Genomic DNA, 16,113 nt, shown 5'->3' with positions numbered 1-16,113 from the left:
CCTCATATCCTTTTTTACAGTGCATAAGAGGTGGTGATATTTAATAAATATTTATTTCCCCTTTTAATATGTCAAATGCTCAACTTTCAAACTAGGTATTCATTATTTCTACTTCCAGGAGTTGTCCTCCTGCTGTAAGTCAGGATAAGAAGGATAATTTCTAAAACTCTAGTCTTACTCAGAACTAGCAGTGTTTTTCTAGTTTAACTTTAATGTGATCCTATTAGCGATTCTGGATGCTTGATAAATACAGAATCTGGTTGTTGAAATAAAGTCCAGCCTATTACGTAGGAATCAATCCGAAGTGAATCATTGTGTCACTGTAAGAATCATCACTCAGACGAGAGCAACAATATTGATTCATGTGAAAAATGGCCCTAATATACAGTAACATATTCAGGGTTGTCAGGCAATCATGAGAAATAACATCCCCAAGTGATATTTGTCAGGCTAATATCTCCTGAGAATGTTCAGCAATGTGTCATAATTGTAGAGATTGGATGGTGATCTCAATGCTGTGAGAATCTGTTTTACCTTTTTAAAGGTTTAATAATCTGGACATCCTGAACAGCTGCTGTGCTGCTATTTAAAACCTGCTGTCTTTTTATTTCCTCCAACTGAACATTTTATATAACTGAAGATTGGTTTATTGACTTTGAACAGATTTCAGATGATATAACTTCCTGTTTTGAGCCTTCAACAGTAAATTCTGAAAGTTATTTCTGGTCCAATTTGCACATTTTGAAGTCCTGCTTACTGAAACTAAGAAATATCATTAAAATTAGATCAGTGCTGTGCGGAAAGATAGTTGAGCAAATCCTCCATGTCATCTCCTCCTACCTTAATTGCTGTAACGCTGTGTTTACATGTCGGAATGGTGCTGCAACTGAATATAAATTGGCCCAGAATGCATCTGCAAGGCTTATGAACAACACTGAACACAGAAAGCACCCCAGTCCTGGCTGTGTTACACTGGCTTACAGACCTCTCCAGTTCAAACTGTGATCCTTTAGATTACATTTTTAAGCTGTACGCCCAGCTCCTACACTTTGCATTATGTAACTTCATAGCATAACAACATCTATGTTTTGTTCGGACTCAAAAATGATCTATGATCAAATTTTCTTTATATATTTAAAATGTGTACAACCAGTCCATGTATTGTTAAAAAAAATGCACAATACAGACAGGGAATTGCATAACAAGCTCCTAAAAATATCAGGAAAAGTCATCTGTGATCCATATTCACAGGATATAATCTGCTTAAAATTTTACACAAACGTCCTGCAGTTATTGTGAGTCAGTTAACTCAATGAAAGAAAAGTGGTCCCTTAGGAAGAACCACTGCTATAAGCGGTCATCTCATCTATTCTCATCATTTGTTTGAGCTCTATGAGCGGAGGGAACTAGAAATATCTCCTGTTGCCAAGTTTGTCCTATTTACTGGAGAAGTGAACAACATAAACCTTGCATAAAAACCTTATGGGATGGTAATGATTGTTCCAGGTCTTAGAGGTGTTACCACAGTGATGCAAGTGACCATAGTATGAGTGTGATAATGGCCTTCAAGGTGTCCATAATCAGGAACTAACGGACTCTGCGTAGGAAACTGTCTCACATGCTCCCTGTCGTCCATTAATTCCTGATAATGGACACCTCGTTGGGCATTAATCCCTTACTTACACATTCTTTGATATGTGGGATTGTTATTTATTTCAGATGTTTTACCCATATTTCATCATCAAGACTCCTACGATGTATTTATTGACACCATGCTAAACACAACAAAAACTGGTAAATACAATGAATCACCACTGAGGGAAATGGTGGTAGCTGCAGTTTAAATCACACAGAAAAGTAATCTATAACAGCAGCTCAAACTGTTTATATCACACATTGGAATCAAATCTTCTCATACTGTGTGAGTATTAACTATTATTCAAATATTGCTATTTCCGTGTGACAGGTTTACAATTATACAATTTTCATCTTTTATGTTGAGTTAAAGGAGTGATACAGTAAATGGTCCACGATGGTCCCATACTGTCATAGTTGTAGCTGAGCTCATGTAGCTGAGTTTCAAATATTTCTGTCATCTCTCCTGTTTGTCTCTGCTCCTTAATTAAGCAGAAATACCATTATATATTTAATTCAAAAATACCAAGCTCAAAAATATAATGTAGTCAAGCTAAAAACACTTGTTTTTCTTCCTGAAAAGTCACATTGTTTTATGGTTTTAGTTCAAAGATTTTAATATTCTGACAATATGTGTTTGTCCAAAACACACAATCATAGTCCTGAATATAGACAGGTGGATGTGTTGAAAATGACACACCTCTCTCTTTTGAACAGCATACATAGCCTATTTTCTGTACTCAGCAGCAGTTATTGGCCTCCTGCGTCTGTTTTTCCCCTCCCAGCCACAGGGGGGCGCTGTTGATCTTGGCGCTCTGGGCCCTGGCCTCTTTCGACTCGCCCTGCATGCCCCCTCCCTCACTAGCCAGGCGCTTGTGGATCTCAGAGGCCATGGTGAGGAAAGCCCTCTCCACGTTATCAGAGCTCTTAGCACTCGTCTCCAGGAAGGTGATCTTAAGAGACGAGGCCAGGTCCTGGAGAGCCACAAATCAAATTAATATGCAAAATTATCACAATGTATCAATACTGTAGTGTAAAAATACACCATTAAGCTCTGCATTTAAAATTCTAGTTGAGAATCCAGTATTAGCAGTAGAATGTACTCATGGATTAAAAGTGAGTACTCATTGTGAAAATGAATCCCCTCAGAGTCTTCAATTATTGATGAGTGGACATGTAAGCAATTTAATATTGTAAGTAACTGCTTTATATTCTGTTGGCTATTTTAAAACTACATCAGAGTATCATATTTTATGAGTTTACATACGTATGTCATGTAAAAACTCTGCATCAGGTAAATGTAGTTAAACAATACTCTGACTACTGAAAAGTAGTGGAGAGAAAGTGGAAATTCTCCCAAAGCTAAAAGTAACATTTAGGAAGATCAATTGGCAGAATGGAATATAATATTAATAGGTGTGTTTTCATTTGTGTATAATAAGAAAATAAGAATTGTTGTTTACCTTAGAATGAGCTGTTTTTATCTACACAGGAAGAGTTCCTCTACTACAGTGTCAGTAGCTTTAGTAGTTTTACACCCACCGTAGTCTCCTACATGCTTGGAAGGCTGAGCTGTATATAAACGGTTGCAGTCTGACACTTCAACTGGCAACTTTTAGTGGAAACTGCAACTCCATCAAAGGAGAACGGTGGCTGAGAAACATGCAAAAAATGCAAATGGCCCTGCATAAAGCCAGTGTTTGGTTTATCCCTTCTGGGCTACAGTAGAAACATGACGGTAAAACATGGCAGCCTCCATGGTGGGCGGCCGCTTGCGTCTATAGATATAAAAAGCTCATTATAATTATTATTTTCAGGTTATATAGTAATGAATCATACATTTGAATATTATATTCCACTGGTCCATACTGGACCTTTAACAGGCTTACCCTATAAATGCCATCGCATGCAATTTTGCTCTCTGGTGTTAAATGAGCATTACAGCCTCACGGCTGCTAGACTGATGCTTGGAGTTGTTTAATAGTATTTGGAGGCAGTACATTTAAGCCGAGCTGTGTGTAGCCTGTTACCTGAGCAGTGGCAGCATCCACCACTTTCTTACTAACGAGGTCACACTTGTTTCCCACCAGCAGCCTGGAGACGTTTTCACAGGCATAACGATCTATCTCGTCCAGCCACTGCTTCACGTTGTTAAAGGACTCCTGAGGACAAAATAAAGAGACAAAAAGGAAGAGAAGTTCATGTTCAAACTCTGTCTCATTATGTTGTTGATGATGTGCCAAAAACACGCTGACCTGCTCTGTGACGTCGTAGACGATAATGATACCGTGAGCTCCTCTGTAGTAGCTGGACGTGATGGTTCGAAACCTCTCCTGACCTGCTGTGTCCCACTGTGGGAAACACAGAGTATGGTGTGCCAGTCAGTACACTTAAATGACACAGTACTTCCTTACTTTAACAGACAACAAATTGGTGTTTTTCTGAAGGGAACCCACTCCCCACCCCTTGACCAAGTCTGATAAATAAACTCTTACAATCTGTAGTTTCACTGTCTTCCCGTCCATGTCGATGGTCCTGATCTTGAAGTCGACTCCGATGGTGGAGATGTAGCTGTCAGTGTAGGTGTCATCCTGGGGATTAAGTGTGACGTGATCAATAACAAGCAGTAAAGTGTTTAAAATAAAGTGTGTTTGAGTGGGATTGTTTTATAGGCCTACCGCGAAGCGCAGCAGCAGACATGACTTTCCGACTCCAGAGTCACCGATCAGAAGAAGTTTGAACAGGTAGTCACTGGAGGACGACACACACGTAGATGTCCATACACATAAAAACGCTGTTAGTTTGCCTCATTTTAAGTTAAGATGAAAATCTATCTATCTAATAAGATAAAATATTATATATTTTGTAATTAGCTACCTAATTAAAGATATCATATTAAAACCAGACTGTAAAATTGTAAATTGCAAACCTCTGGTGCACATCCAAATATAATTATGAATGCAGATATTTTTATGAAACAGATACAGACACAGATGGTGGCATACTGCACACTCTAATAACTACAGTGTGACTGTGAAACCCAGCCAAAGTGTTTCCATTTTGTGTTGGCAGTAAAAGAATGGATCTTCACTCTCGCAGTAAAAGCATTTATTTATTTTCTCACCTCCATGTCGGCATGATCACATATCTTATGTTTATGTTTGGTCTATAGCAAAATACAAGTGCTGTCTTTGATATACTGTATGTTTGAGGTTAAGGGTTAGGTTTTCACTTAAACTACTTGACAAAGGCAACCAGCAATTCCATGAACTGTTAGAACATGTCTGCACAACAAAGGCACTTTTTTCAAGACTTGTATTCTGATGCACAAAATGCTGAGTTTGCAGATTTTGAGGTCTAACACGCAAACGTGGGACACAAGCATAACCTTGCTAGGCAGTTGGACTCAGAAGGTCACACAATTACAAGAAATTCAAGTTCAAGTTATTCACTTATGTCCAAACCACGGACCACGGACCAATCAGTGTTTTCTGAGGAACCACTGACAGCTACGGTACAAAGAGATTAGCGTAGATGCTGCTAGCATCAGTTATATCAGAACTGGGGAGTATTTCTTGATTGAAAGAAGATCAAAGAATGGCACCAAAGGCTTTTCTTGATGAAAAAGATGTTTTTACTCCTCTGTAGACTGGCTTCAAGTGTTTGAATACGTTATATCTTATGATACGTTGTATAGTCTGTTGTTCTTAATGGTTGAAGTTTGCCCATGATAGATGGTGATAGACAAATGGTTCCTCCAATCACCTGCCAAGTATTTTTTGCCCTGTTCCAAACATTTTCCAATGGTGACTTCCCAGCATGCGTTAACACAAACACACACATGCACACAAACACTGCTTGGTGGGAACTGTTGGGTCTCTGTACCTGTTCTATTTGAAAAGTGTCCTGAGATAACTTCTGTTATGAATTGGTGCTATACAAATAAAATTGATTGAATTGAATTGAATTCTGTCAGTGTGGATATCTGTGGTTTTCATCCAGAGTCAATCAGATATTAAATCTACTTTATTTTTGCAGCTAATGCTTGGTGTAGTGTTAATGTCATAATATTGGCAGTGGAGTCACTGCTTATCTAGTTGCTGCTTTTTTGAATACACATGGGAAGTTGTATTGCACATGTAGTTTGTAATTTGTGCTGTAAAGTCAATTCATGACTTTCTGTTGACCCACAAAGTAGACACTTAAATTGAGTGCGATGTAAATGAGCCTCCTGAGCTGTGCTGCATATTATCCATAAATATACCAATGTTGAAGAGTTGGTTAATTTACCTTATATTGTATATAATATATTATAACTAGAGATTAGAGATTATTACTAAAAATAATCCTCAGATTAAAACAAAAAAAAATCTTCCTTGTGTGTCACAGTTTCGGTTTGGTGTGGCAACTGACCTGCCTCAAAGGACTACGTTACCCATCAGCCACAGGGGTCTAGTGAACTAGGTTCCAAGTTTCTTAGAATTGTCTAAGACGTTTTCTTCTGTAACAATAGACGCCAGATTCATGACTATAACACATCTATCTCTGAGTCGGTAAAACTATAAGGTTATCTACTGTACACACACAGAATTACAGCAACATATAGATACTCGAACACAGGATGGAGCTAAAACCATGCTTAAATATAAATCAGAGGTCAACAAACCCAACACAGTATATCCGGGTCAAAAATATGTATATGTATATATGTGTGTACAGTGTACAGTATGTGTCTTTAATGAACTGAATGTTTAAACCTCCAACACAGTAATACAACGCACACAGAAAAAAACAACACTTACTATTCAGGATTCATGATCGGTGAGGTCGCCCCGGGTGACAGGACAAAACAAAAATTCCTGAAATTGAATCCCTGAAGCTCAGAACAGTCCGATTATTTCAGACTCTGTGATGTTGTGTACAGTTCTGTACCTATCCGTGTTTGTGTGTATGAGTATTTGTGTGTGTCTGTATCCGTCCTTTGGAGGGCAAATGGCAGAATAAGCCGGAGCTACCTTCCTTGCGAGCTGACTGATGAGCTGACTGGTTCAGATGCATTATTTATTAATAAAGACCAGCTCAGGTTACACTGGGGACAGCACCTGGAACCAAGACTCTCACAAACACACACACACACACACACACACACACACACACACTGCATTTCTGAACACAATCACTAAATTTCACCACCAACTAATTTGTAATTTGCTCTTTTCATTTTGGATAGTGTATCTGTGCTGATCTGTCGTTGCACCACACTGTGCCTCAGCTCGTGAATGACATCACCTCACCTCACAGCGTGTCCTGTGCGTCACACATCACAGGACTGACCGCAGCTCTGACATTTCCAAACAAACAAGCAGGAAGTAGTTCTACTGGAACCACCCAAGAAGCTACAAATAAGCTATCGCTGATATCAAAGAACAAATATCTCTCTATATGTCTGTTTCTTGTGGAACAAAATACCTGTATGTCAATCTCAATACCTGTATATCTATCTCAAGTCTTTGATCACAGGGAATCCTAGTGGAACACTGACATCCCTGGTGACCTTAAACCTGCATTAACTGATTTTTTGGCCAGTTGGTGGCAGTGTAAACAGGCTGTAAACACAAGATGGAAATATTATCACCTTATAGAGTTGATGTTGAACTTTTTATCCAATAGTTTGTAGTATTGGCATGCAGCAGCTACAGAAGTACAGTAACATTTATTTGCAGTCGTGTTTCTGGCAAATATGTTTGTGTATTTATCTTTTTATTCTCCTTTTTAGCTCTGTTTTGATCTTCACCAACTCTGAAGAAATCAGCTGCTCGATGTTCCACTTTCTTCATAAGCTAGTTGCTAACTTTTACTGTTTGCTGTTTGGTGATGGACAGGTGGGTTTATCAGAGGTGTTTCACTGAAAACAGCTTCCGGCTAAACTATGCTATGAGGGCAAAAAAGTTGTGATTAGGTAAACCAAAACAATGAGCTGAAAGATTCAAGTGATAAGCTTTACCAAATAGCAAGAATAACAAGACTTTAGACCTTTAAATGGTGCGTAGCGCATACGGCCATCCTTCCCATTAACTTCTGTGACGTGACGTAGTATAAAGAGCGCCAAATGGCCCATGGGTGGACGGGTCAAAGGGCGCTGTTTGGTGCTTTTGAAACCAAAAGTCAATGTTGACTTATTTGAACTTCTGGAAGGTTACTTACGTAACTTGTAACGTAAGTCCAGTGTCTTCCAAGTGCAAAGAAGAAAGTACAGCAGCTATGAAACTCCACTCTACTCCAAAATCCACATTAGTTAATGGAAAGGACTGGCGTATGCACCGCACACAATTTGAAAGTATGAAGTTGTGTTATTTGTACACTGATTAAAGAGACTGGAAATTTAGCCACAATATCTATTGGATTATAACTCACCAAAGTCATGGCTCAGACAACACAGTCTAATAAAAAGACAGGGATCAGATTGCCCAGATTATTTGAATACTGAAGGTAAAACTGAAAGTGAGCGCACCTGAAATGACAAAAATTCGAGATTACACATTTGCTTTGCTTTTTTATAGTCTTTTATAGTCTTCATTTACATCAGTATTTTTAAAACAAAGCCTTTCTACAAATTGGCTTTTAGTTTTCCTAATTTTTCTCTCCTCCTGGCGCACTTGATGCTTATATAAAGATAATACATACAAAAGAATAGGCTTTCACACATTCAAGCCTACAATCTTTCTATTATACACACGCCACTCAGAGCCACTCAGACACAAAGTGCACTGCTCTGCCTTGTAATTGTCGACACACACAGTCCAATGATGTGGTTGATTATTCCTCTTTGAGTGGCGAGTTGTTGTTGTTGTTGTTCTCATGGCTGTGTGTTGAAGCAGGGTGTTAGCATTATATGATCACTGCACTTGAATGGTATAATGGAGCTGCTCATCCTAAACTGTCTGCTGAACAGAGAGAAGAGTCGGAGTTAGTCAGCTGAGTCACAGATAACTAATATTTATCCATTAAACTCTAATTTATCTTTGATTGTCGTTTAAATGCTCCCTCGGAGGTTGTAACAGCCTAATTTTAATAAAAAATACATTAACAGATAATGATTGCAAATTATTATCTGATAAAAACTTTAATACATATATATGTTATATATATACATATATTGTTGGTGTAAATCTGTTTATTGGGCAAAAGAACAGATACACTCCAAAAAGTAATTCAGTGGACCAGTTGTCACCACTTAAAAAAATGAATAATGAATAAAACTAGTTGGAGCAAGTTTATATGAGTAGCCTAATCAACTTAAAAACTGGTGTTTGTGCTTATAATTATTAAGTAAATGGTAATTAAAAATACTTTTGATTATAAAGAAAAAACAGTTCCCCTAACTCAATTAGTATGTTTGTTGAACATAATTTCATTAGTTGCCATAACTCAAAAATAATGATGCAAACTGTCTTTTTTTTAGCCAGACATTTGCAGCCGAGCCCCATAATGCAGATGCATTGCTAAATGTATCACTTTTTTTAGACTTTCTGTATATCTATCTGAAAAAGCTTCCTAAAAGAAGACATTAGTCATGACAGTGTAAAACATGAATGTGTTATTATGTTATCTCAATCTATACTTAAAATTGTATCCGTTTTTGTGAATCTTGACTTCATTGTACGGACCTTTGTTTATCACACTTGCTCTGTAAAGTTGTAAACAGAAAACAAACTTCTGAAGAAAAGGAGGTAACTCCTCCTTTACAAAGGAAAAATGAAGCTGTTTAATTTTCATATACTTCTTACCAGCCCCGACAGCATGTAGCTGGTATTGTTTTCACTTTATGAGTCTCTCTCTGTGTGTGTGTGTGTGTGTGTGTGTGTGTGTGTCTGTCATCACTGGAAAATGTGGTCCAGGAGAAACCTACTGTAGCAGGAACGACCACAGACGCAGTTTTCAGTACTTAGACAGGTGTCACAACCGTGTAATTCAGTCACGTAACTGCACAGGTGTGTATTTGAGATCTAAATGAAGGCCGAGATCAAAGATGGGACTGGTCCGACCCATGAGTCCTCGTGTCATAGTGCTGTAATAACTACTGAGTACTCATGGGCACCGCGGCTGGTGTGTTCCCATCCGGTGGTCTCCAGTTTGTTCCAGGATTTAAATGTGTACAGAGAACCTTTAGAGAAAACATCATTAATGTAATCATTTTCAAATCATTTTTTCCATTAGTGCAAATCATTAACCTCTGCATTTCACTGTAATCCTTGTTTCCTTCCTCTCCTCTCTTCTTTTCTCATCTCCTATTTTCTTTGTCTAAGTTGGCTCTTTTCCTTTTCAGTCATCTTATCTCCCCTCTTTTTGTTTCCTCTCCTCTCCTTGTCTCATCTTTCTTTTCCTCATAACTCCATGTTTCCTTTCCTTTTACCACCACTCTTCTACTTCTTTCTACTCTTTTTCTTGTCTTGTCTTCTCCTATCTTTGCTCATTTTTCCTCTCCTTGTTTCCTTCCATCTTCTCTCCTCTCCCTGACTCTGCTCTTGGTCTTGATCTCTGGTCCTTGCTCCCTTTCCTCTTTCCCTTTTCTTGTCTTCTCTTTAAATGCTTCTTTATTTTCCTGTCGTGTCGTCTCATCTCCTATTTTCTCCTTGTTTTCTTTTCTTTCATTACATCTCTTCTGCTTTTCAATTCTTCTCTTTCCTTTGGTTTTCCCCTCATTTCCCTTCTTTCCTTTCTTGTCATTTCCTTTCCTCATCTCCTCTATTTTTACTCTTTTGTCTCATTTTCTCTGTTTTCCTTATTTCTTATCATATCATCTCCTTGTCTTCTCTCTTATCTTCAGTCCTTCTTTCCTGTCCTCTTCTCCTCTTATTTTCCCTCTGTCTTTCCTTGTCTCACCTCCTCTTTCAGAAATGGACAGAAGACAAAGTGAAAGCGATGCAGTCTTATTCATGGCTGATTCCCGTGTATGACCCCCTGGTCACGGGTGCGAGCAGAGAGCAGGGGATTGTGGGATATGCGATGGCTGAGCAGCTGTGGTGGGGTCAGGGGTCAGCAGCCCTGACAACGGCCTGTTGCCAGGGCAGAGGCGGCGGCGCGGTGGTTGCTAGGGCAGCGGCAGGCTTTGTGGTGCTCCCGATGGAGCATGGAGGTGGGAAAACTGGGGGAAGGGACAGGGAGAAAGAGAAGACATAAAGAACGAGAGGAGAAAGAAATTAACAAAGAGAGAGGGTAAGAAAGCAAGAGGAAGGGTGGGAAATTGAGAGAAGGAGGAAAGGTGGAGAAAAAGAAGGAAAGAAATTAGGCTATATTCTAAAACTATAGAGACTGAGAAAATGGGAGAAACATGAAGGAAAGAGTGAGGTTTTAACATAAAAAAAGCTCAACATATGACAGATAAAACTGAACTGACAAACCAAATATAAAGACAGGAGTCACACAGTGGAGGTTTAATGGCTTACTGTAATATTGTTCTAAATGATTTTCATGTCATAACATCCCTAGTTTTGTTTTTGGGGTTTATCTTTTATCTGCATGGATAACATTTCTAAACTCGTAGCTCAGAGATGGAACAACAACGCTTCTTTATGTTCTTGACCGGTCAGTTCCATCACATAAACCTCAATCCAACCGACTGCTGAAGACCAGGCTGAAAGCAAAAAGTCACCAAGACAAATAAGAAGTGAATATGTCTACAATTCACGCCTCAGATATTAAATATGATTCCTTTATAGTGTTTGGGTTCATTTAAAAATTCCAGTAGAGTTTGTTCCTCCACTTTTCTTTCTTCTGTATACGTAAATACCATCAAATGAAAGCTCAGTACTTCAGCAAAAGAGTTACTATGTGTCTAGAGTACAAAGCCAAGGCAGCTAAAAAACACTATCCAATCCAACACTATAAAAGCAATAACACACAACAGAGTATCTACACCAGGACACCGCGGCGTGTATTACTGTATGGCACCATGGTCCTTCCTGGGAATTCACAATGAGTTTCTTCATGGCATGGTAGGATGATACTTTACTTCATGGAACACAGAAATGGAAAGATAATTAAGAAATAAAACAAGTTCATCAGGAACGACTCAAGTGGTCAACAAGATTCACAAATCTCAAAAGTTTTCTTTAAGTGCATCTAGTATAGAGTGTGTGTGTCAGCACAGATGTGTGTGTTGTTCTGGTGCTGTGTGTAGTGTGTTAGGTACAGAATTGAAGAGTGTGTGAGTCAGTTATACATAAACACCAGAAGTGTGTTGTGCAGGGTCAGTGAGGGAGTTAAACCGGCATTGTCCATCAGTTGTGTGTCCCAGGGGACCTGAGGGAGCGAGGATTAAATAGGTGCTTTTCACTATTCACCATTAATTGTTACCACGCTCCCTGCCCTGCTTGTGTGGTTTGTTTTTCAATATGTTGTTGTGTGTGTGTGCGCGCCAGCCTTTGAAAAACATGCCTGTGTTGCAGTCTCAAAGTGCATGTCAAAGATTTACAGCTGAAAATAAAACTATATATAAAACTGTATTATTGGGCAATCAAGGTCAAAACTTTTGCAGGAAAACTAGTGAAGGCAAACAGCCAAAACCAAGTTGGAGTAAGTCAGATATGTTATAAATTATGTTTTTCTTTTTTTTATAAACTGACCTGAAAACTTACTGATATGTCAGGAAAAATGTTAAAGCTAAACAATCTAATAGAAATAGCAATATGGTCAGAAAACAAACCTGAAAAGAAACCCTTTGCAACGTATGTGAGCATCCATCTGTGTGTGTGTGTGTTTTGTACCGCCTGTGTGGTGTGTAGAGATTGTGTTGCTATTGGTTCAAGATTATGTGGAAGTCACTTGTCACTTTGCTCTTTTTCCCTGTGTGTGTGTGTGTGAGACCATGCAGGGACGGCCCTGAGGCCAATTAGGCGACAGATAATTAACCTCATTGAAACTGGATGTTGAATGGAGGCCTTATTGTAGAGAGAGAGAGAGAGAGAAATATTTTCTAACACATTTTCATGCAATCTTGTCTCCTACAAATTCTGTTTATATTCTACTAATTTACAAAAGGAAATATGTTTTGAGAGCAGCATAATGCTGTGTTTTAATAAGGAATCTGTCATCACTAAATGTCCGTACTGAATCAGCTAAACATTTTACTAACATCGTACTTCATTAGTGTTTTTTGTACAATATCCACTTGTAGTTTTAATGGGTATGTTCAGGCTCTAACAGCACTTGTTAAGGACATATTGTGGTCTTGGTTAAATATCGAGAAAGCTGACACTATCACACACATGCTCATTGTACTAACGTCTACCTACCTTTCATCACACACACACAGACAGTTATTGTTTGAAGGAATGACTTACAAACAGATGACGCCACACTAAAAGTCGAATGGTAACTTTATTCTTGGAACCCCATCATTACTTTCTCTCTGTAATGCAACCTTTCTCTTCCACAGTTAAAGAGTATTGTGCCTTGCGGGACACATGCCAAGATTAAATTGAATTTCCCCATTTGAGTTTTGAAGTACATTTCATATCGCAGGACTTTCCCCTCACAAATAACTTTTCTTAATTGTAGGGATTCAATGGCATACGTATTTCCCTATATGCACTGCAGGCTTTGTCTCTGTGAACTGCACTGTTGTAGCTTCACCAGGATGACACTCTATTCCCCCCAGTTTCACCATCTTCCATGTAGTTTTCCCAGCTAACCAGCAGGAGTAACTAGTTAAACAGCAAGGTTGAGAACCCTGATTGGCTTCCATTTGGAATCGTCACCAAATGTTCCTCCAACTTGGAGGTGCCACTGCTGGGATGTCCACATAACTCTGCAACTCTGTAATGGACCTTTAAACCTCTATAGGTTTGGTGTTACAGCCCATTTATAGTATGAATCAGTCTCAGCCGAAGTATCCACAGTACCAGACTTCAGAGCACCTTCTTCCCTGAAAAATAGTTTCATTTCTATGACTTTTATATCATTTTGTATATATATATTTTTTTTGTGAGTAGCATAAAGGGAGCTACAACTTAATGTGGATATACAACCCTGTAAAATACTATTTGCTGTCCAATACAGTCTACAAAATATATTCTACATAAATTCTATTTATTTATTAAAATTTTAATATCACACGATAGCCTGTTTCTTTGGCTTGACTTTGATAGAATTGAACCAATGAGTTAAACTGGCTTTGATTTAGAGGCACTGCACCTCAACTGACGAAAACTGAAGAAGCCAAGACACAGAAGTCAGAATCGTCTTGGATTAAATTATTAGATTAAAGTAGATTAAGATTACTTATAATTAGTCTGATAAATCAGTCTAAAGTTATGTTACGTAATATGGTGTGAGTGAGGCATCCTGGTGTATGAAAATAATGAACGAGAGAGTGTGTTGCATTGTTTTCATATCGATTTTACATAAGATTCTGTGCTTTTTTTTACAGCTGACTTTATTAATGTTCAATTAAACCAGTAAATCCAACTGTGAGGAAATGCTGCTGAGGGTTCTCTCTGCTGGTTGTAAAGCTAACTAAAATGATCTGCCAAGATGGTCGGCTATGTTAAGATCTCTCTTCGCAGCTTTCTTCCTTTCTGTTGCCCGTTTTTTCTCTCATATGCTGTCTGCCTCTTGCCTTATTTCCTCTTCTATCCTTTCGTTGTTTCTTTCTCTCTATATACATGTGTATTTCTGTCACTAGATGTTTACCTTTGTTCTTGTTCTTTCTCTCTTTCCATCTCTTGGTGTGTAACCTCACCCTCGCTCTCCCGCTCTCTCTCCAGTGACAGCTGGCCTCTGCTTTCCCGCCAACAGACCAGCTGTCCATGCTAACTAGAGGTATTTGAAAAGTGTGTGTGTGTGTGTGTGTGTGTGTGTGTGTGTGTTTTACATAACAGGCAGTTCCTTTCTGTCAGTTTGTATGCCTGTCTCTCTTTCACACACACACACACACACACACACAGACACTTCACAGACAGGAAGCAACATGACACTCATATTAAAAGACCCTTCCCTTCTGCTATTACAGGAAAGAATAGATACACACTGAATACACACACACACACACACCCAGCCAACAGTAACGAAGGAGGCTCTGTCTGTATGTATGTTGTATGTATGCCCTTCGATATCAATGTCAACCATCAAATAAACTTCACACTTAGTGGATGTATTGCTGAAGACCCATGATAGTACAGTGTCGAATTTGTTGCGATTTGACCAGATGGTGGCGTTAAACAGAGATTCCTTCCTTTATAGTTATATGATGCTGCTACAGTACCACCTATTGACCAAATGGCACCAAATTTGTCATGGCCACTCACACAGCATATCCACACATGTCAACCAGATGTGGTTACAATAGCACAAAGCAATTTAGGAAATATAACATTTTTTGTCAGTTAAGCCCCAGCCACAGCATTTGAGGTAGCTTTGAGGTTCAGCTATAGCAAAACAATACCAAATCCCAATCGTAAATACCAAAAAGTAACTTTTTCTTGGCTTGTTCCAGAGATTCTCTGTACAAAATCTGGAAATGATTGTTTAAAATTCGTAGAAGTAGTAGCGGACAAAACAGATTTTGAAAAAATTCTAAATGGTGGAAAATTGTCTTATTTTTGCTTAGATACCGACAGAATCTAGCAAAAACTTTGAATATTTTGCTTCTGAGACTTACGGTTCAAAGGTTACAGGCAAAAATTTAGTTTTTTAGCAAAAAGTTTTTTGTTGTATGTGTGTATAACTGTCCTTCGCCTATCTCTGCAGTGTCAAGTGTGAAGTGGATCAAATGAACGGTTCTTGACAACGCTGCAAGCAGTACGTCTAGGGGCCAAGCAATGGGCCCATTCCAAATGGATGAGCCTTGAATGGGCATTGCAGACCATCATGGTCTCTCTGTTAGCACACCATTAAAGGTTAAGTTGTAGTCCAACTGTACCCTGTTCTCCATCTTTGCTAATAAATGTTTCCTGTGGTGATTCTACTGTCTCTGCCTTTTCCCTTTGATGTCCTGCTGAGGTGTGAGTTTCTGTCACTGTCTTGTCATTGTTGCCAATGCTGCAGTTCTTCTTCTACTTTTATCTATTCTAAACCAAATATAAACAAAAATTCCATCACTTTCTTCAGCAAGAGGAAGGTGAGTGTGTTAAATATTTAAGAACCACCTAAAAGTGGAATTATTTTGGTTATGTTTGTCTTAAACTAACAGATTTCACTTCGTCTAGCAGACGGTTAGGCCATTGGCCAAGGAAAAAATATAATTGTTTGATGCATATTCTATAGCACTACTATATTGGCACATACCATCTCAAGGGGTTTATCCTTCCAATAAAATTGTCAATATAATGGTCAAAATACTGACAATTCTGCACAAACCGTACTTGTGCTTAAGGCCAAATATTCACAGGTTTTCTCCTCAAATCATGGCCACTATGAGCCAGTCAACATGGATGTCACAATCAACAAGTATTTTTAGAAAACAGTGTTCCAGATGAA

The 16,113-nt window shown here is 38.6% G+C and overlaps 1 protein-coding gene across 1 annotated transcript; it reads right to left on the bottom strand.

Moving 5' to 3' along the window:
* Positions 1-2,375: 2,375 nt before the first annotated feature.
* On the bottom strand, positions 2,376-6,451 carry LOC118341754 (ras-related protein ORAB-1-like). The gene is made up of 6 exons (XM_035680119.1): positions 6,438-6,451; positions 4,314-4,386; positions 4,131-4,226; positions 3,891-3,986; positions 3,666-3,797; positions 2,376-2,609 (listed from the first exon to the last, which is right to left on the bottom strand). The coding sequence occupies exons 1-6, from the start codon at positions 6,449-6,451 to the stop codon at positions 2,376-2,378; spliced, it is 645 nt and encodes a 214-aa protein (XP_035536012.1).
* Between the last annotated feature and the right edge of the window lie 9,662 nt (positions 6,452-16,113).

The sequence above is a fragment of the Morone saxatilis genome, unplaced genomic scaffold (genome assembly GCF_004916995.1).
Source record: "Morone saxatilis isolate NCDOM2014 unplaced genomic scaffold, NCSU_SB_2.0 Contig8, whole genome shotgun sequence".
In the NCBI taxonomy this organism is placed as follows: domain Eukaryota; kingdom Metazoa; phylum Chordata; class Actinopteri; family Moronidae; genus Morone; species Morone saxatilis.
The sequence above is the reverse complement of the archived record's forward strand: the minus strand, read 5'-3'. Positions and strand labels throughout refer to the sequence as shown.